General features: G+C 42.3%; 1 protein-coding gene across 1 annotated transcript; it reads right to left on the bottom strand.

The window, feature by feature from the left end:
* Positions 1-17227: 17227 nt before the first annotated feature.
* On the bottom strand, positions 17228-25203 carry LOC133554601 (cyclic nucleotide-gated cation channel beta-1-like). The gene is made up of 3 exons (XM_061903542.1): positions 25186-25203; positions 18295-18431; positions 17228-18158 (listed from the first exon to the last, which is right to left on the bottom strand). Exons 1-3 carry the CDS (start codon positions 25201-25203, stop codon positions 17228-17230), a joined length of 1086 nt encoding a protein of 361 aa, XP_061759526.1.
* Positions 25204-25484: the final 281 nt, after the last annotated feature.

Genomic DNA, 25484 nt, shown 5'->3' with positions numbered 1-25484 from the left:
AACTCCCCTCCTTGAACAGAAGGATAAGACAAGAGTGGACTTTTATCAGTCATAGTAACATCAAAATAACGACAAGTGTTAGTTGCTTTTGCATCATTTAAATGGAAGCAAATAACAAGAAAGAGACCTCAGAATTGTATACAATTAACAAGCATATTAATGTCTTTTGAGGAAAAATATGTCCATTAGTTCCTATTACTGAGCTACAGTAATAGGAACTAATGTGCACTCCAGGCATTGAAAGTACACAGTTTGCTCCCATGTTGTCAAGGTCAATACTCAAGGGTAAACATATACTTTGACGGTACTTTATTCACAAGTGAGGTAAATGGTAAAATAATTAAATGTTTAGTCTTTTGATTGAATGTTGAGTATAAATATATAATTCCCCATCTGGGAGTGTCACTTAAAACATCTGAATCAGTCTATAACACATTTTTGAATTTACCTGCTGGGTCAAACTTATTCACTTCCACACATCTTTGTCAAACATATTAGTTTGGATATTAAACATGACAGTGACAATGTGATTTATTCTACAAAGAATGAAACTTCATTGTATGAGCTTTGTTCCAACTGCCTTCTGTTGAGAATTGTAGTGCCACCTTGTGGTGATAATGGTGTATCAGTAAGTTGAGGATATGTGGTGGTTCAAATGAGCACTATGGGAGGAAAACATTATTTGATCAATCAATCAATAAATCAATCATCCATCCATCCATTTTCTACCGCTTGTCCCTTTTGGGGTCGCGGGGGCTGCTGGAGCCTATCTCAGCTATATTCGGGCAGAAGGCAGGGTACACTCTGGACAAGTTGCCACCTCATCACAGGGCATAAATCAATCAATCAATCAATCAATCAATGGGTTGTACTTGTATAGCGCTTTTCTACCTTCAAGGTACTCAAAGCGCTTTAACACTACTTCCACATTTACCCATTCACACACACATTCACACACTGATGGAGGGAGCTGCCATGCAAGGCACTAACCAGCACCCATCAGGAACAAGGGTGAAGTGTCTTGCTCAGGACACAACGGACGTGACGAGATTGGTACTAGGTGGGGATTGAACCAGGGACCCTCGGGTTGCGCACGGCCACTCTCCCACTGCGCCACGCCGGCCCCCAATCAATCAATCAATCAATCAATCAATCAATCAATCAATCAATCAATCAATCAATGTACAGTATATTCATTTGGACCATGTTAAAACATTGTACAGCACAATCAACAATAATGCTTGCATTTCACAATTCAATAGGTGCAAAAAGGACCCACTCCTGTCCCATTAAAGTGTCTGATATTGTTACGATTATGATTCTGAAGACACCTTTCTTCAACATCTTTGTTATCATTTGTGAACACCATATGCTTATCATACCTCTTAAATTGACTCATATTTGTACATTGCTGAAAGTCATTTTCTAATCCATTCCATAATTTAATCCCACATACAGATGTACTGTATACTTTCAGTGCATGTTTTTGTGTGGGCATACAAATGCTTTAAATTATTTTTATTGGTGACATTGTATTTACTGTCTCTTGTTGAGAATAATTATTTGTTTCATTTTATGAAACTGGTTATTGTTGTTGTATGCATTGTACATTATTATTGCATTCTAAAGTATACAAGATCTATATATATTAGTATTTTAGATTTGATTAAATGAGGTGGCGACTTGTCCAGGGTGTACATCGCCTTCCGCCCAATTGTAGCTGAGATAGGCACCAGCGCCCCCCGCGACCCCAAAGGGAATAAGCGGTAGGAAATGGATGAATGTTCTCATGTCGCTTTAGTTTTGTTTTATGTGGCTGCTGCAGTTCGCATGAGAGAAGTAAGTACTATTTTTTTTTAATCAATACTAACATCTACTATCAAAGATCTTCTGCCAAGATCACATCAAGTTAATGCAAAGTGGGGCTGTCATTTATTTTGGATACATTTTTACTTTTACAACATTTTCCCAATAACCTGAAACGAAATGGTGTACCCCACCTTCCGCCCGATTGTAGCTGAGATAGGCGCCAGCGCCCCCCGCGACCCCAAAAGGGAATAAGCGGTAGAAAATGGATGGATGGAAATGGTGTACCCCACCTTCCGCCCGATTGTAGCTGAGAAAGGCGCCAGCGCACCCCGCGACCCTAAAAGGGAATAAGCGGTAGAAAATGGATGGATGGATGAAATGATCCGAACAAACATTAAGTTGTCATAGCGTGTCACAGATCATTGGTTGATTGCAGCTGTCCACGATTGCCTTTGCCATTCATTCTTCTTTTCAGCCGCTTTCTCCTGTTCAGAAAAATCCACAGGAATAAGATAAAATCTAGTTTTATCCCTCTCGCCTCGATTGTGGCACTTGACAATCGCACACGTCGGCACAATTATTAGTATCACTGGATGAATGATCAGCAACGATGAGCGTGTTTACTAACAAAGCTGACCAATATTGCCACCATTGTTGTTCATCTTACTTTAAAAAAGTAGTTAGTTATAGTTACAAATTACTTACTTAATTTTAAAATTACTTAATTTTCTGCACCTGTATCAAAAATACAGCCGAGTGTTGGTCAAATAAATTACATGCAATCAAGTAAAATCTCTAAAAATGTTCCTGAATGACATTATTTGTGTAGAAATATTGGAGTCTTTTCTTAAGCTAATTTTGATAATGCAACAGGGCCGGTTCAAGATGTTCATCATAATTATTGTTCTTTGTATTTTGTGAACACTTGTAATTTGAACAGTCTCTTAAACTGAATCTTATTGGTGATTTGTTTTATTTCTTCGGTTAATCAGTTCCATAATTTAAAACGTGTTCCATCATGCTCCCACACTTTTTTTTCTGTGCTTATACAGTAGTAACATTGATGCCTTCTTTATTGAATTTGGTGATTCGCGACTGTATGAGTCCAACTCCAAACTGGAGAAGTGAGCTGTATTCTTCATCCACATGTTATCAACCATCACAACGTGTATCTTAACTTAATGGCATCGTTCTTAAATTTAATTTAACGTTAAGTCGGACTCCACACACAATAGTCAATATTTACAAAACTGAAAAGTATAGTCATTTTATGAATAATACAAAAATATTCTTCTTAAACTGGCTTATCATCAGGCTAACTGCATCATGCCTCAAAGTTTCTTTATTCTTCACCTATTTACACAGAGAAACTTAAAAACTATTTTTATGCTCTGCCTCTAGCTAAGCAGGTATGCATGTGTGTTGTGAAACGGAGTTACGATGCATGCCTCATCATAATTTGTTTATGAGTGCGGTAGAAGCAGCAAACAGATAACTAACTTACCGTTGTGGAGCTGTCTCAATGGCTCGACCTGCTGATGGCATCATATAACATCCAAAAAAGTGTCCTCTTCACTTTCCCTCAGGTGTTCATATATTACGACGTGGAACAATCATACATTTTTGTTTTGGCGCCAAAGGCGAGAATTTTGACGTCCTCGTCTGACAAAGAAAACTACCTGATTGGCCGTTCTTTGTCGCCAACCCCCACCGGTCTCCCATATTTGACGCTATTAAATTTTGGATTTATTCCAAAACCATTCCCACCCATCTACAAGATTAAATTTAACATGATTGAATTTTGTTCATGAGGATATTTGTGTCTACGCTGGTTTGCTGAGGAGACGAAGGGATCGTGGGTCGGAGTCTCCGAGCACAAGAAAGCCAAGCGACATCGATGAGGGAAGGTGATACTAGTGTATCTTGTCCTGTTTTCAGCAGGTTTGTCCGTTACTGACAATAATTTTGTCATCAAAATTAAAACTCATTTGTATACTCTAGCCTTTAAATAGACCTCCTTTTTCGACCAGTTGATCTGCCACTTCTTTTCTTTTTCTCCTCTGTCCAGAGTCGGGACCCAGGATGGACCGCTCGTCGGGACCCAGGATGGACCGCTCGCCTGTGTATCGGTTGGGGACATCTCTACGATGCTGATCCGACTCCACTTGGGATGGTTTCCTGTGGACGGGACTCTCGCTGCTGTCTTGGATCCGCTTTGAACTGAACTCTCGCGGCTGTGTTGGAGCCACTATTGGATTGAACTGGATTGAACTTTCACAGTATCATGTTAGACCCGCTCGACATCCATTGCTTTCGGTCCCCTAGACGGGGGGGGGGGGGGGGGGTGATGCCCACATTTGAGGTCCTCTCCAAGGTTTCCCATAGTCATCATTGTCACTGTCGTCCCACTGGGTGTGAATTCTTCTTGCCCACTGGGTGTGAGTTTTCCTTGCCCTTATGTGGGTTCTTCCGAGGATGTTGTAGTGGTTTGTACAGTCCTTTGAGACATTTGTGATTTAGGGCTATATAAATAAACATTGATTGATTGATTGATCATCATCCTTGCTCTCTGACTTGTGGCCGAAACCTGACACTTTGCGCTTCATTCAACCAAACTGCCATAACGTGCCACTTCACATCCAAAATAATGCCAACGACAATGTGAACAGTAATTAATAAGATTACTCGTTACTGGAAATATAACGCCATTAATAACGCTGTCATACACTACGACTGTAATTACCAACACTGATGGCCGCCGGCAATGCATTGTGGGAAATCTGGAACAATCTGGAAAAATCTGGAGCTCTATTATCCATTTTTCAAGCAGTTTCTTAGCAATACACAGGGCAGTGTGGTCCCCACGGAATGCACTGGCACGGGAGACAGCACCTAACGCTCCTTGACTAACCCCATGTGCTGTTAGGTTAATCACTGATAAAGACGTGACATCATCGGTCCAAATACAGTATCTGTCGTGAAGCTGACAGAGCTTGCGCCTTGTAATTTTGTGGAGATGAGTTCAGCAACAGCGTCATACAGGTTGGGAAGGGCTGTTTTGGTCATGCATTTACCACCAGGATAGCAGTAATGCGGCGCCACATACTCTATTGGCCATTCATAGTATCGATCATCAAATACAATTAATTACATTTTTTTCACCCCATATGCCAACTCCACACTGGGATTCTTGGACTTGAATTAATCTGCAAGGGGTTGTTGTTTTTTAGCCACGGTAACTTTGTTTTGTGCGTCTGCATGGCGGGCTTTCAAGTGCTTCTTTCAATCAGTCAATCAAAGTTTGCTTATATAGCCCTAAATCACAAGTGTCTCAAAGGGCTGCACAAGCCACAACGACATCCCAGCTCAGATCCCACATCAGGGCAAGAAAAAAGTCAACCCAATGGGATGACAATGAGAAAACTTGGAGCATAATACTGTGAGAGTCCAGTCCATAGTTCTCCCGTCCAAAGGCAAACCCTAGTATCTCATTTCTAGCTGATTTTGAGAAAACAAAGGAAAACCAATCCATCTTGATGCTGTCTTACAAAGATCTACAAAGTCATCAAGCGTACAGATGTTTTCTTGAGCTTTCATTTTCTTGCCGATTGAGCCATAGATTGAATCTGCTCTCATGAACGTGTGCCCTTTCTCCAGATATTTTATCACCATCTCGGGTGGGCCCCATTCTGCGTTTGCACATTGGGCAAGAGCCGTGTAGAGCAACCTGTTTTTATTTTGACCTCCACAGTTATCTGCCCAAAAGTGTAAGCAAGGGGTAGAATCAAGAACAATACATTTAATGAAGGTGCTTGCAACGTCCTGGGCCAATCTTCCAAATATCCCCTCGTGCCATAATATCACATAATCAGGTTGAACGTCGGCCCCCATTCGTGCAAATGTCTCATTAAAGACAATAAGGCAACTGACAAAGAAGCTCCGATTGGTCCCTTGAGATACTAGGTTTTTCTGTTGTATCCACGCGGTTATGTGGTAGTTGCTAGGTCCTGCCATGCGTGTAACAGCTTACTTACGGAACAAATTACAATATCTCATACACCAAAGTAAAGCATATCACCTAGGAAGTCCAAAATTATTATCAGCTCAGTTTTGACCAAAATTGAGTTACTGGGTTTTGCCTTTGGACGGGAGAGTGTGGCCAGCAAGAGATCATCTTGAGGGGAGACAGGTTAGCCGCACAGAGACGTCCTCAACTGATGCACAGATGAGTGGTCCACCCCGGGTCCCGACATTGGACAGCTGGCGTGCATGTCATCTGTGGTCACTGAATCTATGCCCCCCCTATCCAGAAAGGAGAGGGGGGGGGGGGGGGGGGGGGCACTTTATCAGTGCTTCTCAAATATAATTTGCTAAGCACCCCTAGGAAAAATTAATTATTTTGCGGTCCCCCTCCACTTGCTCCCGTGACTATAAATAGTACAATTTGTCAATATATTATATGTAGATGGGAATCGAAAACCATTTCTTGTTCGCAACCGGTTCCCAGTTTATCAATTTCTTGGAATTGCTTGCCATTTTTTCAAACAGTTCCATTTACGAAGCTTCCGGGTGGGGTTGACGTCATTACACAATATGCATATTTATTGACTTCAGATTAAAAAATGGTGGTTCCCGGGTGGAATAATCACTTAATATTTTACAAGAAAAGATTGCAATAGCGCTACTTGTAATAATTATAAGGCTGCTATTTCATCAAGAGGAGGACATGGGAGCAATACGCTGAAACATTTGAACACACAGCATGCAGACATTATAAATGAAAGTCACGTTTTTGAACCGCTTCCATCAACTTCCAGCAGCAGAAACACTAGCACATCATCTGAATACAACAGGTACTATACTCTCCTGTCATGTTAGTGTTATTATTTGTTAAATTGTTAAATTTAAATTTAAAATTTGTTAAATTAATGCCTTCTTAATTAGATGAAAGACAGGTTATGACTGGCTATGAGGCAGGCTGCCCCAGTTAACGTCTGTCGCTAGACCAGGGGTCACCAACCTTTTTGAAACCAAGAGCTACTTTTTGGGTAATGATTAATGCGAAGGGCTACCAGTTTGATACACACTTAAAAAATTGCCAGAAATAGCCAATTCGCTCAATTTAACTTTAGTAAATATATATATATATATATATATATATATATATATATATATATATATATATATATATATATATATATATATATATATATATAAAATGGGGATTTCTGTCTGTCATTCGTCGTACATTTTTTTTCCTTTTACGGAGGGTTTTTTGTAGAGAATAAATGATGAAAAAAAACACTTAATTGAACAGTTTAAAAGAGGAGAAAACAGGGGAAAAAAAAGAAAATTAAATTCTGAAACATAGTTTATCTTCAATTTCGGCTCTTTAAAATTCAAAATTCAACCGAAAAAAAGAGGAGAAAAACTACTAATTCGAATCTTTTTGAAAAAGTTAAGAAATTAAATTATGGAATTTCATTAGTAATTTTTCCTGATTAAGATTAATTTTAGAATTTTGATGACATGTTTTAAATAGGAAAAATCCAATCTAAAGTTTTTCAGAATATATAACAAATTGGACCAAGCTATATTTCTAACAAAGACAAATCATTATTTCTTCTAGATTTTCCAGAACAAATGTTTTAAAAGAAATTCAAAAGACTTTGAAATAAGATTGAAATTTGATTCTAAAGATTTTCTAAATTTGCCAGAATATGTATATTTTTTTAATTTTAATCACATTAAGTTTAAATAAATATTTCACAAATATTCTTTGTCAAAAAAAACAGAAGCTAAAATAAGAATTAAATTAAAATTTATTTATTATTATTTTTAATAATAAAAAAAAAAATACTTGAACATTGATCCAAATCGTCAGGAAAGAAGAGGAAGGAATTAAAAAGGAAAAAAGCTATATGTGTTTAAAAATCCTAAAATAATTTTTAAGGTTGTATTTTTTCTCCAAAATTGTCTTTCTGAAAGTTATAAGAAGCAAAATGAAAAAAATAAATGAATTTATTTAAACAAGTGACTTTAAAATATTTTCTTGGGTTTCCAAATTCTATTTGAGTTTTGCTAGTAAATAAATACAATTTTAAAAATAGAAGCAGCTCACTGGTAAGTGCTGCTATTTGAGCTGTTTTTAAAACAGGCCAGCGGGCTACTCTTCTGGTCCTTACGGGCTACCTGGTGCCCGCCGGCACCGCGAATGTTACCGAGTAGTGACTAAGTTTGTGGTCAAAAGTTTTAATTTTTGGTAGGTGACTGTTCAATTGTAGTCAGAGAATAGTTGCATGTTTTCTTGCAACCATTTATATATATGCATATATATATATATATATATCCATCCATCCATTTCCTACCGCTTATTCCCTTTCGGGGTCGCGGGGGGCGCTGGTGCCTATCTCAGCTACAATTGGGCGGAAGGCGGGGTACACCCTGGACAAGTTGCCACCTCATCGCAGGGCCAACACAGATAGACAGACAACATTCACACTCACATTCACACACTAGGGCCAATTTAGTGTTGCCAATCAACCTATCCCCAGGTGCATGTACCATATATATGTATATATATATATATATATATATATATATATATATATATGTATATATATATATATATATATATATATATATATATATATATATATATATATATATATATATATATATATATATATATATATATATATATACATATACATATATATATATATATATATATATATATATATATATATATATATACAATTTCTACCGCTTGTCCCTTTTGGGGTCGTTGGGGGGGGGGGGGGGGGCTGGAGGCTATATAGCTATATATATATATATATATATATATATATATATTTATACATATATGTATATATGTGTGCATGCGTGCGTGTGTGTGTGTATGCATATAGGCATTTTAAACAAAAATCTAGCATGACTTTCTGCGGGTAAATCTTCATGTGTCGAAGTATTGGTGTCTTTTTAAAAAAAAAAAAAAAAGTAGACTATGCTAGCGAATAATAACCTGTTATTATGTGTGATAAATCCAAATCCAAAAGTACTAATACTTATAAAGATATACATGACAATTTTCCCCCCAAAAAAGCCAACATCACCAATGAGCGGCCCACGCCCACACAAGGAAATTGTCAGCATATGAGATTTATATCTCTTGGCCAGCAGATGGCAGAAGAATATTTTTTTGTTGCTGAATAAAGCTCCCTTATGGAATAGTAGGGGGGAGGCACATTAAGTAGTGGCTATCACTGGTTTATGAAGACCCTGTGTTTGAGAATCAAACACAAGTGTGTGTCGCATGTTTTGTGAACTCTGATTCAATAAGCATGTGTGTGTGACTTTTTTACTGTTGTAAATGGTGGTCTGCCTTTCTGCGTCCATCCTTTGATTGAAAGGTGGTCGGTGCAAGGAGTAGCTTACCCATCCATTATCTACCGCTTATTCCTTTTCGGGTAGCGGGGGGCGCAGGTGCCAATCTCAGTTACAATCGGGCGGAATTGGGGGTACATCCTGGACAAGTCGCCACCTCATCGCAGATAGACAGACAACTACCTTTCAACCCAAATCAGATGCAATATACTCCAACTTGCAATAGACCATATAGCAATGACTCAAGTATTGCATATTTGTGTGAAATATTATTTAATCGGACTCACTTTCTGTCTGCAATGGTCACAAATACTTTAATAAATGAAAATTGATCCCGTGTACCAGTCACTTCAAGTATCCGGTGCAAGGTGTTAACTGTTTTTCAGGCAGCTGACATAGCTTTCCCTTCATTCCTGCTGGACTAAGAAATAATATCCTTACAAGCAACCAGAAGCAACACAAACGTGTCAATATACCAACTAAAAATATATGATGCTTTGAAAGCGTGTTCAGTGGCTCCAAGTCACCATGGCAACGGCAGCCTCAGCAGCCTCACCATGGCTGCATGAAACATTGGAGTGCAGAGCTGAGGACTGTCTACTCTTGCAGTGCAGGTTGAGATCCACCAAGTGGCAGAAGAGACTTACTTACGTTGCGTCTTATTTGACAGGAACATTGTTGACAGGTTGAGTTTGTGACGAACCCCAAGATGCAGAGAAGGCGGCAGGCATTGTGCAAGAAAACATAATTTAATGTCCAAAAATATAAAAATAAAGAAGAAACACAAACCAGAAACTGGGAGGACAAACTGGAAACAGGGATCCAGCAAACAGGAAATAGGAACAAACAAACTGGAAGCAGGGAACAAAAAAGACAGTATGCTACAAACAGCTACCGAATATAGCTTACCGCTACCGCTACACTGACATCAACCCGACCAGTAGGAAAGACAAGTAGAAATTACAATAATCCAGAACTGACAGGAGGATAAAGCAGGTCTAAATAGTGACTGGCTGATTTACACCAGGTGTGGCCAGGTGCCGATCAGCCACAGCTGAGGGGACACAGCATTCAGGGAGACAAACAGGAAACAGAACCAGAATAAGAGTGCTGACAGGAACTAAAGACAGGAAACAAAGACAAACGCAGAGGAAAAACTACGACATAGCCAAACTGTCAGGGACAAGCCTGACAATTGTGTTATTGTATTGCAATATCCATCCATCCATCCATCCATCCTTCCATCCATCCATCCATCCATCCATCCATCCATCCATCCATCCATCCATCCATCCATCCATTTTCTACCACTTTTCCTTTTCAATAAGGTTTGTATAATGTGTCCTATGCACCACATAGCAAGTTGGTGATAATATCCACTTTAAGTCTTTCTCATGCATCCTTAATTCTGCATTCGCTTCTTCCCCGGTCCACTTCACGCATGTGTGCACACGCACGCACACACACAACAAAGTGCCACTCAGAGTAAGGATGAAGAAGGCCGCTTTGATCTCTTGCTGCTTTCTCTGATTAAAGTTTGGATTTACAGTGCAGACCTACAGACCAGGCAGCCGTGACTCCCTTCTGCTGCACTGGAAACCACTCTTCCTCTTGGCCAACCACAGCTTCTGATTGAACACATTCTGCTCTAATCAAAGTGAAGCTGGCAGAAGACAAACAAACCTACTACATAAACAGAGTGAGAAAAATTTCCTTAAAGGGGAACTATTATGCAAACCCCACTTTTCTTACCTCTCGGTACCTGCTGTCGTGTATTTGATGTCTGCATAAGTCCCGAAAAGTTGATATCAAACCAAGGATGCATTGCGTAGATATTTCTAAAACAATTGTGCCTTCTGTCATACTTCATCCAAATAAGATGTTTGGAATTTACCCAAATTTGTGACGTTTTTTTCCACATCTGTCGGATAGCTCCATGTATGGAGAAGTTTTACCCAAAGAGCTTTGAGGTAGTTCGATGTTGGAGTCAGTATGCTACTTCTTGTCCTCTATCATATTGATGTTGGTCTTATTACGCCTATACTGGCTCACCTGCACTGGCTTCCTGTGCACTTAAGATGTGACTTTAAAGTTTTACTACCTATGTATAAAATACTAGACGGTCTAGATCCATCCTATCTTGCTGATTGTATTGTACTATTTGTCCCGGCCAGAAATGTGTGTTCTCAGAACTTCGACCTATTAGTGATTCCTAGAGACCAAAAAAAGTCTGCGGGCTATAGGGTGTTTTCAATTCATGCTCCAGTACTCTGGAATGCCCTCCTAGTAACAGTTATAGATGCTACCTCAGTAGAAGCATTTAAGTCCCATCTTAAAACTCATTTGTATACTCTAGCCTTTAAATAGACTCCCCTTTTAGATCAGTTGATCTGACGTTTCTTTTCTGCTCTGCACAAAGGAGAGGGTGGGCACAGATTCAGTGACCACAGATGACACGTAAGCTGTCCAAAGTTGAGACCAAGGGTGGACCACTCTTCTGTGCATCAGTTGGGGACGTCTCTGTGCTGCTGACCTGTCTCCACTCAAGATGATCTCCTGCTGGCCCCACATCTGCGGTCCCCTCCAAGGTTACTTATTGTATCCCATTGGGTTGACGTTTTTTTTGCCATGATGTGGGACCGGAGTCGAGGATGTCGTTGTGGCTTGAGTAGCCAATTGAGACACCTTTTATTAAGGAATGTATACCATCCATCCATCCATCATCTTCCGCTTATCCGAGGTCGGGTCGCGGGGGCAACAGCCTAAGCAGGGAAACCCAGACTTACCTCTCCCCAGCCACTTCGTCTAGCTCTTCCCGGGGGATCCCGAGGCGTTCCCAGGCCAGCCGGGAGACATAGTCTTCCCAACGTGTCCTAGGTCTTCCCCATGGCCTCCTACCGGTTGGACGTGCCCTAAACACCTCCCTAGGGAGGCGTTCGGGTGGCATCCTGACCAGATGCCCGAACAACCTCATCTGGCTCCTCTCGATGTGAAGGAGCAGCGGCTTTACTTTGAGTTCCTCCCGGATGGCAGAGCTTCTCACCCTATCTCTAAGGGAGAGACCCGCCACACGGCGGAGGAAACTCATTTCGGCCGCTTGTACCCGTGATCTTATCCGTTCGGTCATGACCCAAAGCTCATGACCATAGGTGAGGATGGGAACGTAGATCGACCGGTAAATTGAGAGCTTTGCCTTCCGGCTCAGCTCCTTCTTCACCACAACGGATCGGTACAACGTCCGCATTACTGAAGATGCCGCACCGATCCGCCTGTCGATCTCACGATCCACTCTTCCCTCACTCGTGAACAAGACTCCTAGGTATTTGAACTCCTCCACTTGGGGCAGGGTCTCCTCCCCAACCCGGAGATGGCATTCCACCCTTTTCCGGGCGAGAACCATGGACTCGGACTTGGAGGTGCTGATTCTCATTCCGGTCGCTTCACACTCGGCTGCGAACCGATCCAGCGAGAGCTGAAGATCCTGGTCAGATGAACTCATCAGGACCACATCATCTGCAAAAAGCAGAGACCTAATCCTGCGGTTACCAAACCGGAACCCCTCAACGCCTTGACTGCGCCTAGAAATTCTGTCCATAAAAGTTATGAACAGAATCGGTGACAAAGGACAGCCCTGGCGGAGTCCAACCCTCACTGGAAATGTGTTCGACTTACTGCCGGCAATGCGGACCAAGCTCTGGCACTGATCGTACAGGGAACGGACCGCCACAATAAGACAGTCCGATACCCCATACTCTCTGAGCACCCCCACAGGACTTCCCGAGGGACACGGTCGAATGCCTTCTCCAAGTCCACAAAGCACATGTAGACTGGTTGGGCAAACTCCCATGCACCCTCAAGAACCCTGCCGAGAGTATAGAGCTGGTCCACAGTTCCACGACCAGGACGAAAACCACACTGTTCCTCCTGAATCCGAGGTTCGACTATCCGATGTAGCCTCCTCTCCAGTACACCTGAATAAACCTTACCGGGAAGGCTGAGGAGTGTGATCCCACGATAGTTGGAACACACCCTCCGGTCCCCCTTCTTAAAGAGAGGAACCACCACCCCGGTCTGCCAATCCAGAGGTACCGCCCCCGATGTCCACGCGATGCTGCAAAGTCTTGTCAACCAAGACAGCCCCACAGCATCCAGAGCCTTAAGGAACTCCGGGCGGTTCTCGTCCACCCCTGGGGCCTTGCCACCGAGGAGCTTTTTAACTACTTCAGCGACCTCAGCCCCAGAAATAGGAGTCCACCACGGATTCCCCAGGCACTGCTTCCTCATAGGAAGATGTGTTGGTGGGATTGAGGAGGTCTTCGAAGTATTCCTTCCACCTATCCACAACATCCGCAGTTGAGGTCAGCAGAACACCATCTGCACCATACACGGTGTTGATAGTGCACTGCTTCCCCTTCCTGAGGCGGCGTATGGTGGTCCAGAATCGCTTCGAAGCCGTCCGGAAGTCGTTTTCCATGGCTTCCCCGAACTCCTCCCATGTCCGAGTTTTTGCCTCCGCGACCGCTGAAGCTGCACACCGCTTGGCCTGTCGGTACCTATCCACTGCCTCCGGAGTCCTATGAGCCAAAAGGACCCGATAGGACTCCTTCTTCAGCTTGACGGCATCCCTCACCGCTGGTGTCCACCAAGGGGTTTTAGGATTGCCGCCCCGACAGGCACCAACTACCTTGCGGCCACAGTTCCAATCTGCCGCCTCGACAATAGAGGTGCGGAACATGGTCCACTCAGACTCAATGTCCAGCACCTCCCTCGTGACATGTTCAAAGTTCTTCCGGAGGTGGGAATTGAAACTTTGTCTGACAGGAGACTCTGCCAGACGTTCCCAGCAGACCCTCACAATGCGTTTGGGCCTCCCAGGTCTGTCCGGCATCCTCCCCCACCATCGCAGCCAACTCACCACCAGGTGGTGATCGGTAGAAAGCTCCGCCCCTCTCTTCACCCGAGTGTCCAAAACATGAGGCCGCAATTCCGATGACACAACTACAAAGTCGATCATGGAACTGCGGCCTAGGGTGTCCTGGTGCCAAGTGCACATATAGACACCCTTATGTTTGAACATGGTGTTTGTTATGGACAAACTGTGACGAGCACAAAAGTCCAATAACAAAACACCACTCGGGTTCAGATCCGGGCGGCCATTCTTCCCAATCACGCCTCTCCAGGTTTCACTGTCGTTGCCAACGTGAGCGTTGAATCACCCGGAGGAGCACTCTCCAGTACTCCCTCGAGTGTTCCCAAAAAGGGTGGGTACTCTGAACTGCTGTTTGGTGCATAAACAAAAACAACAGTCAAGACCCATCCCCCCCGCCCGAAGGCGGAGGGAGGCTACCCTTTCGTCCACCGGGTTGAACTCCAACGTACAGGCTTTGAGCCGGGGAGAAACAAGAATTGCCACCCCAGCCCGTCGCCTCTCACTGCCGGCAACGCCAGAGTGGAAGAGGGTCCAATCCCTCTCGAGAGAAGTGGTTCCAGAGCCCTTGCTGTGCGTCGAAGTGAGTCCGACTATATCCAGCCGGAATTTCTCGACTTCGCGCACTAGCTCAGGCTCTTTCGCCCCCCAGTGACGTGACGTTCCACGTCCCAAGAGCTAGCTTCTGTAGCCGAGGATCGGACCGCCAAGTGGTTTAAATGCAACTTAGATATTGGGTTTCACTATGTAAAGCGCTTTGAGTCACTAGAGAAAAAGCGCGATATAAATATAATTCACTAATTCACACACAAAGTTCCCTGCCTTCGGCTGTCGCCCAGCTCACATTGCACCCGACCTCTATGGCCCCTGCTATGGGTGGTGAGCCCATTGGAGGGGTGACCCACGTTGCCTCTTCGGGCTGTGCCCGGCCGGGCCCCATGGGAACAGGCCCGGCCACCAGGCGCTCGCCATCGTGCCCCACCTCCGGGCCTGGCTCCAGAGGGGGGCCCCGGTGACCCGCGTCCGGGCGAGGGAAATCTGGGTCCATGATTGTTCTTCTTCATAAAGGTCTTCGAGCTGCTCTTTGTCTGATCCCTCACCTAGAACCTGTTTGCCTTGGGAGACCCTACCAGGGGGCTTAATGCCCCCGGACAACATAGCTCCTAGGATCATTGGGACACGCAAACTCCTCTACCACAATAAGGTTGCAGCTCAGAGAGGAGTATGTATACACAAACTTTAATTGATTGATTGAGTAGATTCCATATGGAAACACTAAAAAGTACAACATGACTGACAGGGAGAAGACAAGGTTGAAGTGCCATCCATCCATTTTCTACCGTATATTCCTTTTTTGGGGTCGAGGGGGGGCGCTGGCGCCTATCTCAGCTACAATCGGGCGGAAGGCGGGGTATACCCTGGACAAGTCGCCACCTCATCGCAGGGCCAACACAGATAGACAGACAACATTCACACTCACATTCACACACTAGGGCCAACCTATCCCCAGGCGCATGGCTTCCTCCCACAAGGTTGAGGTGGAGTCACGTAAATAAGACCGCCCACAAAACAGCGCCTCCTGAAGAAATGGCCAGAAACTGTTCAGAAGATTTTCTGTAAAACATAATCCAGGTCGAATGTTGACCAAAGAACCACCGTTACATGTTAAGCGGACCAAGGAAGTGATTAAAAATGTAGAAAACAAATTAAAATATGAGCCCTTTAAATGTGTTTTGTAAAGTAGGGAACATGTTATAATGAGCCATTTTGCAGTCAGCTGCTACGGTGCACAGTGTCGGTGTATGGTGGGAGGCTTGCTGATGACGCTTAAGCAATAGCGTTGCTGCCAGGCATCAAAGAAAGTGTTTGCTTGGCAGATGTTGCACATTGTACTTTTGCACATTGCACCCACGTTTCATCACGAGCCAATGCAAAATAACAAAGCAAATTATATACTGTACTTTCTTTTAGCTCTTTTTACCCCCAATGTCTCCTTCTTTCAAGTCTCCCATTTTGCCTAATCTCTCGCTTTCCATGTTGTTTCCCTACACTGCGGTAGTTTCTTCTTTTTTGCAAGGCAGAGGTGTGTTAGAGAAATGCGGGGGCTTATGAATAATTGTTGAAGATATTTTTACTGTGACCCACTTAGGAGTGTATATCTCCACAGCTCTTCAAGCTCTAATTTAATGTCTATTTTTCATGACTAATCAGCTTTACACAACATATATAAGATTTCCGTTAAAGGTAATGCTTGCATCTAGTTGTGTATTGTGCCCACTGGAAACCAGTATTAGAAACTATGTAGAATAGCTCCTCTCCATTTGGCTGAAACTTCAAGTACAACATGTACCAGATCTGCACTGAAACATTCGGCCTCTAAGAAAGAGACTCATCCTTTGTTGTCCGGAATCTTACAACACAGTGTTTAAAAATTCCAACGAAGAACAACTGAAGAGATTGACAAAGTTAGGGCAGCACTATTTGAGTTCAACTTGCTGCAAGATATGCCGCTGGTGACATATGTTCAACACTAAAAGAAACACCAGAGCGACAAGGTTGGTAGACCAGAGTTTGACACAGGATGATATGGATGATAGACATAATAAAATATTATCCCTTTGAGTAACACAAACAGAGGTCTATTAAATATTTTTTTAATCAGCCCATTCATTGCTGCTGTATGAACTATAGGCAACCAAGCCAACAAGAAAGTAATATATTTGGCAAGTTATCATTATGGCAACTATGCACATTTGAATGATCAGAATGAGAGATGTAACAATACCTGTATTCTAACGGTAATCTGATTTTTTGGAAGAGAACTTTCATTACAGTGAAAAAGTGTGTGTGCGTGTGTGTGTGTGTGTGTGTGTGTGTGTGTGTGTTTGTGTGTGTGTGTGTGTGTGTGTGTGTGTGTGTGTGTGTGTGTGTGTGTGTGTGTGTGTGTGTGTGTGTGGGTTTAGAACTATACATCCATCCATTTTCAACTGCTTGTCCCTCACAGGGTTTTAGGTGTAGCTGTAGGTCACGCGGTGAGGGATGTCTTGTCTTGTTTTTTTTCTGTGTTGTGAATTTCACATTTTAGTTTGTAAAGTAACTCTTCTCTCATTTCAGGTCACTTGCCCTTCCTTTTGTGTCGTCAGTCTGATGACATCCCTGATCCATGATTGTTTCCACCTGTTCTCCATTACCCCCATGTGTCTTATAAGCCCACGCCTCCGTTTGTTCCATGCCAGAATATCTTGATGTTTTGTGTATTTCTTCTTCCTTTTCTTGCATTTCTCCAAGTATTTCTTTCTCAATTTCTTGAGCTTTTCCAACCTCTTCTTCATCCTCAATTTCTTCATCTTCTTGTTCTTCTTCATCATTTTCCCCAAATTCTTCAATTATTTCTTCTATCTCAATTTCTTGAGTTAATTCTTCTTGTTTGACTTTTTCTTTGTCCTCTTTGCCTTCTCCGTTCTCTTCTTGCATTTCTCCAAGTAATTCTTCTTTCTTTTCTTGCATTTCTCCAAGTATTTCTTCTTCCTTTTCGTGAGATTTTTCAACTTCCTCTTCATCTTCACCTTCTTCATCTTCAACTTCTTCCTTATCTTCATTCTTGTCCTGCATTTCTCCAGGTCCTTTCTCTTCCACCTTTTCGGCTGTATGCACCACTGGCTGAACATCTGTCTCTTCAGCAGAGGGCGCCTCCTCTCCATTGCGGTCCTCACTGTCTGGCCGGGAGCCTTCATCCTCCCTCTTTTTGGTCAACAGCTCGCCCTGGTGGCCTGCGGATGCCACCGCCGCCTGCCCCGCTCCGCCCCCGAGGCGGAGGGTCTTGGCGCCGGCTTCCACGGCTTCTTCTTCAGGGGTGTCCTTTCCACTCCCCCCCATCTGCGCCTGCAGAATCTGGGTCTCCTGACGCTTCTTTTTGAGCAGCGTAGTATAGCTCGCAACAAGGGCCCAGATGACGTCATCGTCCTCCGCCACCGACGACTTTTCTTTCATGTCGGGCGCCACTGTGACGGACTTCCAGCCATCCGTGCGTGGGTTGCTGTCACACTCAATGCAGGACGCATCATAACAGGTTTGACATTGATTTATTGTTTCAATAATCATGTCATTCTCTTGCCTATCTGTTGCGCCACTTTCCAGTGCACGGGCTCTTCCTGCTGGTTGTGTCGGCCCACCTTTTGGTGGCCAGTGTGTGCGTCTGTTGCGGGGGCTCATCGTCTTCTGGGTCTCGTTCGTCGGTCTCGTGGTTGTTGTTGTCGGGTGTTCCTTCTCCTTCTTCTGCCACAATCATTCCTCCCTCGCCCTTTTTATGCTGCAGCACAAGATGCAGGGATTGACCGCTGCCTCTCTCAGCCCACTGTCGGCTCGTCGGGTGCGTCTCTCCACAGTATTATTTATTAAATCAGATCCTACCTTGACGTTTTCGTCCGGAGTGTACGTGTTGCTTTGGAGGAACGATCCCGCACAAAGACGCGACCCCCCCGTGACACAGTGTAGTAGATTTTTGTAAAAAAAAAGCTTTTATAATTGTAAAGGACAATGTTTTATTAACTAATTGCGGTAATATAAATTTGTTTGAACTATTAAACGAACCAAAAATATTAATTATTTTATATTTGTGAAAATATTGGACACAGTGTGTTGTCAAACTTATGAGATGCAATGCAAGTGTAAGCCACTGTGCCACTATTGTTCTTTTTTTTAATTTTATAAATGTCTAATGATAATGTCAATGAGGGATTTTTAATCACTGTCATGCTGAAATTATAACTAATATTGATACTGTTGTTGATAATATTCATTTGTGTTTCACTACATTTGGTTTGTTCTGTGTCGTGTGTGTGTCTCCTCTCAATTGCTCTGCTTATTGCAGTTCTGAGTGTTGCTGGGTCAGGTTTGGTTTTGGAATTGGACTGCACTGTTATGGTATTGCTCTGTATTGTTTTGTTGGATTGATAGAAAATAAATAAATAAATAAATAAAAAACATTTTAAAAATCGATTTTGTTAAAAATGAGAATTGATTCTGAACCGCACAACGTGAGAATCGCGATTCAAATTCGAATCAATTTTTTCCCACACCCTTATTAACTATGGACCTCCCAAATAAATAGAGGAGCACGTAGTACTGTACTTTAGAGCGTTGGGGGAAACTGTAACTGAGTGTACAGCCCAATGCGTCTCTTGTAATGACTAAAGTTCAACTCTGTCTCTGCTTGATTCCTTCCTCTTGTCTTGTGTAATAGATATTTCGGTTTTTGAACTTTACATCTTCTGATCGACAGTATCAAAAGCAGTGCTGAGCTCAAGTAGCAGCAACATGGATGACACATCAGCATCCATAGTTAGCAAAAGATCATTAGTCACTTTTGTGAGTGCTGTCTCTGTTGAGTGATTTGCTCTGAAACCAGACTGAAAAAAATCACAGAGATTATTAGATGCTAAGTGTTCATTTAGCTTCTGTTCAACAATTTGTTCGAGGCTTTTCACAATAAAGGGAAGGTGGGACACCAGTTGTTGTTTTACCATGAGTTCAGAATCAAGATAAGGTCTTCTGAGCAGAGGAAAAATAACTGCTGTTTCGAATGCTAGGGGTACAGTACCGGAGATAAGTAATAAGTTAGTAATATTTAGCACTAATGGTCCTAATGGTCTTTAACAGCTCCTTGTTTAGTTTTCCAGGAAATGAATCAAGTAAACATTCAGTAAACGTTCCCAAACGTTTACTGAATGTTGTTAAAAGGAAAGGCCATGAAACACAGTGGTAAAAATGCCCCTGTGCCAACTTTTTTGCAATGTGTTGCTGCCATTAAATTCTAAGTTAATGATTATTTGCTAAAAAAAATAAATTGTTTCTCAGTTCAAACATTAAGTATCCTGTCTTTGCTGTTTACACAATTGAATATACAAACGTAAGTAAAAAAAAAAAAAGATTTGCAAATCATTGTATTCTGTTTTTATTTATGAATTACACAACATGCCAACTTCACTGGTTTTAAATTTTGTAAATCAAATCAATTGCTAGACGTTACATTAAATACATTTTTTATTAAATAGGCAAATTGTTCAATGATCACCGTCCAGATACATTTTAATGTTTAAATATGGCAGATCTATAATCGGTCCCCTTTCGCTGTGGCTGCACTCACCAAACAGTGATGTGCATTTAGATTTTTGACAGGAATCCAGAGTGACATTGTGGTCCCTTTATCCTCATCTCATTGGATGTTTGTTGGTGTCTCAATTGAAGCAATCAAATAGATTTGATAGTTTTCTTGACATTTTTTTAAATAATTGTATTATGTGCGGTGTAAACAGCAGCCAAACTTCAAGTTCAATATAAAGTTTTACATTCTTACACTGCTGGAAAAATTCCAGCCTCAGAAGCGGGTAAGAACAAAAGTACTTAAAGCAATGGGAAAATAAATGGGAAGCACAGATTTGACAAGGAACACCTATTTAAGGTCCTCTCCACCCAGAGTGCGCCAAATGCACAGGCAGAATTTGCGCGATTGCACAGCTATTTGTTTCATATGGGTTGCCCACATATGCGTTCCTCTCCAAGGTTTTTCATAGTCATCATTGTCGACGTCCCACTGGGGTGAGTTTTTCCTTGCCCTTATGTGGGCCGAGGATTTCGTTGTGGTTTGTGCAGCCCTTTGAGGCTCTTGTGATTTAGGGCTATATAAATAAACATTGATTGATTGAATTAATTCCCAAAAAAAACAGCAGGGGGTCCATCATCTGGAGGTGGTTCGGCTTCAAGCGGGAATATGTCGAATAGACAACTTTAATTTGTAAAGTGTGGGGCACAAGCATTGCTACCAGAAGTAGCATTACTGCTAATATGTAGCATCATTTCAAAAGTCACCTGCTAATAACTGTTTAATAAATACAGTTTTGGTCAATTGACTTAGTTGTGATTTCCTTCTCTGCAGGAAAGTTTAAAATGAGTATATAGTAATGCAGTATGAAGAAGAATGTGTTAATGTAGACACATAAAATCATCATGCTGCTGTGATTATATGTATCAAGTGTTAATTCAAGGCTTAGGCAAAATATCGAGATATATAGATCGTGTATCGCGATATGGCCTAAAAATATCGAGATATTAAAATATCGCCCTGCCCTACCACCCGCATCAAGTCAAAGGTCAAACATTTGGAGTGAATTAGCCATGGACATTTAATGCATCAAGTTTTTGAGATGGTATCCACAAATTTTATCAGAAAAGAGACTGAGGGCATCAAAGGACTGGACTGCTGCAGCAAACTGGAGACTTTTATGTATTCCTGCAGCATCTGCACCGAGGGTCCACAAATTCTTGGCCTGGGTGTTTCCGTGATGATACAAGAAGGCCCGATAGGGGTTCCCGGAGTGTTTCATCAACCAATCGCATATAGTTTCTCAAGGCATACCAAGTGTGATGTAATTTCCCATCCATATTGGCAATTTTACATTGTGTTATCTTGTTAGGAGGGAACATTTGATGAGAGATTGTGTCGGTGAGTATGCAATTGTTGGTTTCTTTTTTTGTGTTTTTATAACTATGGCATTTTACTTTTCTTTCAACCTAACCCTAACAAGCTCCTTACTTGGACTAAATAGTTCTAATGTTAGGTCGATGCAACCCTTACAGACTAAAGATCCTGTTTTGAAATTCTGGATGTAAGAAGGGGGCGTTCCAATCTGTGAAAACGGAAACCCAACTAGCACGAAAACATCCATTTGTGGCAGCAGTTGGATGGTATGGAAAGGCTTTGCCTAGGGCCAAAATGAAAATGTGCCAGTGAGCAACAGGCTTATCTGAGCGATTTTAAGCATACAGCAGTAATTTGAGTGAGGAGTTAATACCGCCATATTTAAAGAAGTGGCGATTCTCACATTGGCTGTGTAGCAATTAGTTAGCCTTGCGCACATGCCATCAAGGATTGCGTGAGCTTCAAAAAGGTCAGGATGCATTAATTTGGGTAGCCAAAATTTGGAGGCCCAACATATGAAGTTAAAGGCCTACTGAAAAGAGATTTTCTTATTCAAACTGGGATAGCAGGTCCATTCTATGTGTCATACTTGATCATTTCGCGATATTGCCATATTTTTGCTGAGAGGATTTAGTAGAGAACATCCATGACAAAGTTCGCAACTTTCGGTGCTAAGACAAAAGCCCTGCCTCTACAGGAGGTCGCAGACGATGACGTCAGAAGTGTGGGGGCTCCTCACATATTCCCATTGATTTTAATGGGAGCCTCCAACAAAAAGTGCTATTCGGACCGAGAAAACGACAATTCCCCAATTATTTTGAGCGAGGATGAAAGATTTGTGTTTGAGGATATTGATAGCGACGGACTAGAAAAAAAAAAGTTAAAAAAAAAATTCCGATGTTTTTACACACATTTAGTTGGATAATTCTGGGAAATCCCTTATCTTTCTACTGTGTTGCTAGTGTTTTAGTTAGTTAAATAGTACCCGATAGTCGTAGGTGTACGTCCACGGGTGTCTTGACGCGCAGTGTCTCAGGGGAGTCGACGGCAGCTATGGACGGGGCAAGCTCAGCTTGTCTCCGGTAAGAAGCGACTTTTTAACCACAATTTTCTCACCGAAACCTGCTGGTTGACATTTCGTCGTGTTTCATGTTCTCTTGCGCACATGTCATCAAGGATTGCGTGACCTTCAAAAAGGTCAGGACGCATTAATTCGGGTAGCCCGAATTATTCTGATCCATAGTAAATTTTCACCTCCAGGAATTTTAAACAAGAAATCACCGTGTGTTTGTGTGGCTAAAGGCTAAAGCTTCCCAACTCCATCTTGCTACTCTGACTTCTCCAATATGAATTGAACAAATTGCAAAAGATTCAGCAACACAGTTCTCTAAAAAAATACTGTGTAATTATGCCGTTAAAGCAGACGACATTTAGCTGTGTGTGTGTGCAGCGCTCATACTTCCTAAAAACCTGTGACGTCTTGCGTACACGTCATCATTACACGACGTTTCCAAGACGAAACTCCCGGGAAATTTAAAATTGCATTTCATCATTGAAATATAAACTATCAGACTGTGTGGTGGGTAGTAGTGGGTTTCAGTAGGCCTTTAAATTACTTCCAAAAGTCCACACATACACACAACATGCACTCACGCCCAACGATTCACAAGCAAGCACAGTGAAGTCTGCAAATACAAAATAGGATTCACAAACAAACGCATTTGGTTTTGCAAATAAGAAACGGACATATCACACAAATACATCATGCATCAGAAACAAATACATTATAAAAAAATATATCCTTCTAGTACAAATCAAAATCGTTCAAATACAAAAATATATCCTTCAAGTACAATTCAAAATCTTTCAAGTGCAAAACCAAAATCAATTCTACAACTATGAAACTGTTACGTGACTTTTTATCCACATTGCAGATTCGCAAGGAAGCGCAATGCAATTCAGACACAAATGCACTCTAATTCACCCTCCACAACACCAGGTGGCGATGTTGAGTCAATTTAATGCCGACCGGCTGCCCTCTTACCTACCGCGTCTTCATCAAAGCCCGCAACCACCTGGATTCATTACAATGTCACACAATGAGCAGACAACGGGTGCGTTTGTGGTCGTTGCTGGTGAAAAATCAATGTTAACTTAAAGGGGAACATTATCACCAGACCTATGTAAGCGTCAATATATACCTTAATGGTGCAAAAAAAAGACCATATATTTTTTTAACCGATTTCCGAACTCTAAATGGGTGAATTTTGGCGAATTTAACGCCTTTCTGTTTATCGCTCTGGAGGGGATGACGTCAGAATGTGACGTCGCCGAGGTAATACAGCCGCCATTTTCATTTTCAACACATTGTAAACATTGGGTTTCAGCTCTGTTATTTTCCGTTTTTTCAACTATTTTTTGGAACATTGGAGACATCATGCCTCGTTGGTGTGTTGTCAGAGGGTGTAACAACACTAACAGGGAGGGATTCAAGTTGCACCACTGGCCTGAAGATGCGAAAGTGTCTGCCGCCAGACCCCCATTGAATGTGCCAGAGTGGCTCCACATTTTACCGGCGATGACAGACATGGCACAGAGATGTATGGATAACCTGCAGATGCATTTGCAACGATAAAGTCGACGAAATCACAAAGGTGAGTTTTGTTAATGTTGACTTATGTGCTAATCAGACATATTTGGTCGCGGCGTGACTGCCAGCTAATCGATGCTAACATGCTACGCTAATCAATGCTAACATGCTATTTACAGGCGGTGCTAAAGCAGAAATGGCACAGAGATGTATGGATAACCTGCAGATGCATTTGCAACGATAAAGTCACAGAAATCACAAAGGTGAGTTTTGTTGATGTTGACTGCGAGCTAATTGATGCTAACATGCTACGCTAATCGATGCTAACATGCTATTTACCGGCGGTGCTAAAGCAGACATGGCACAGAGATGTATGGATAACCTGCAGATGCATTTGCAACTATATTACGTTTCCTTCCACCCACATTTAATGCGAAAAAAACACTTACCAATTGACGGATTTAAGTTGCTCCATTATCACAAAATGCGAAAGTCCTGATCGTTTGGTCCGCACATTTTACCGGCGATGCTAACACAGCTATTCGGCCATGCTATGAATAGCGTCAATAGCTATTCGCTCAATGGCTTCAGTTTCTTCTTCAATACTTTCATACTCCAACCATCCGTTTCAATATATACGTAATCTGTTGAATCGCCTAAGCCGCTGAAATCCGAGTCTGAATCCGAGGTAATGTCGCTATATCTTGCTGTGCTATTCGCCATTGTTTGTTTACATTGGCAGCACTGTATGACGTCACAGGGAAATGGATAGTCGCATCGCAAATAGCGAAAATCAAGCACTTTAAAGCTTTTTTTAGGGATATTCGGAGACCGGTAAAATTTTGAAAAAAACTTCAAAAAATACGACATGCCCCTGGGAACTGATTTTTATTGTTTTTAACCCTTTTGAAATTGTGATAATGTTCCCCTTTAACTTCAGATCCTCTACAGTTTGCCTATCAGCCCCATGTAGGATTGGATGATGCTGTTATCTACCTGCTGCTGCAGCATCATGCTCACTCTCACCTTGATGGTGGAAGGGCACTCTGAGGATCATGTTCTTTGATTCCTCCAGTGCCTTCAACATCGTTCAGCCAATTCTGAGGAGTGACAAGTTGCTCAGGATGGGTGTCAGTCCATCCATTGTCTCCTGGATCACTGAATACTTGTCTGACAGGCCCCAGTTTGTGCGACTGGGGAGCTCCCTGGTCGGGTGTATCGGAGAGGGACAGGAATCAGAGTACAGGACACTGATCGCTGTCTTTGTGGACTGGTCTCAGGCGAAACATCTGGTT

Source organism: Nerophis ophidion, linkage group LG06 (assembly GCF_033978795.1).
Source record: "Nerophis ophidion isolate RoL-2023_Sa linkage group LG06, RoL_Noph_v1.0, whole genome shotgun sequence".
NCBI classification, from domain to species: domain Eukaryota; kingdom Metazoa; phylum Chordata; class Actinopteri; order Syngnathiformes; family Syngnathidae; genus Nerophis; species Nerophis ophidion.
This window is presented reverse-complemented; position numbering and strand designations above follow the sequence as displayed.

Coding starts and splice junctions, on each gene's coding strand:
- LOC133554601 (XM_061903542.1), bottom strand. Junction 18,159..18,294: donor CACACACTGGCCACCAAAAG/GTGGGCCGACAC, acceptor TGAGTGTGACAG/CAACCCACGCACGGATGGCT.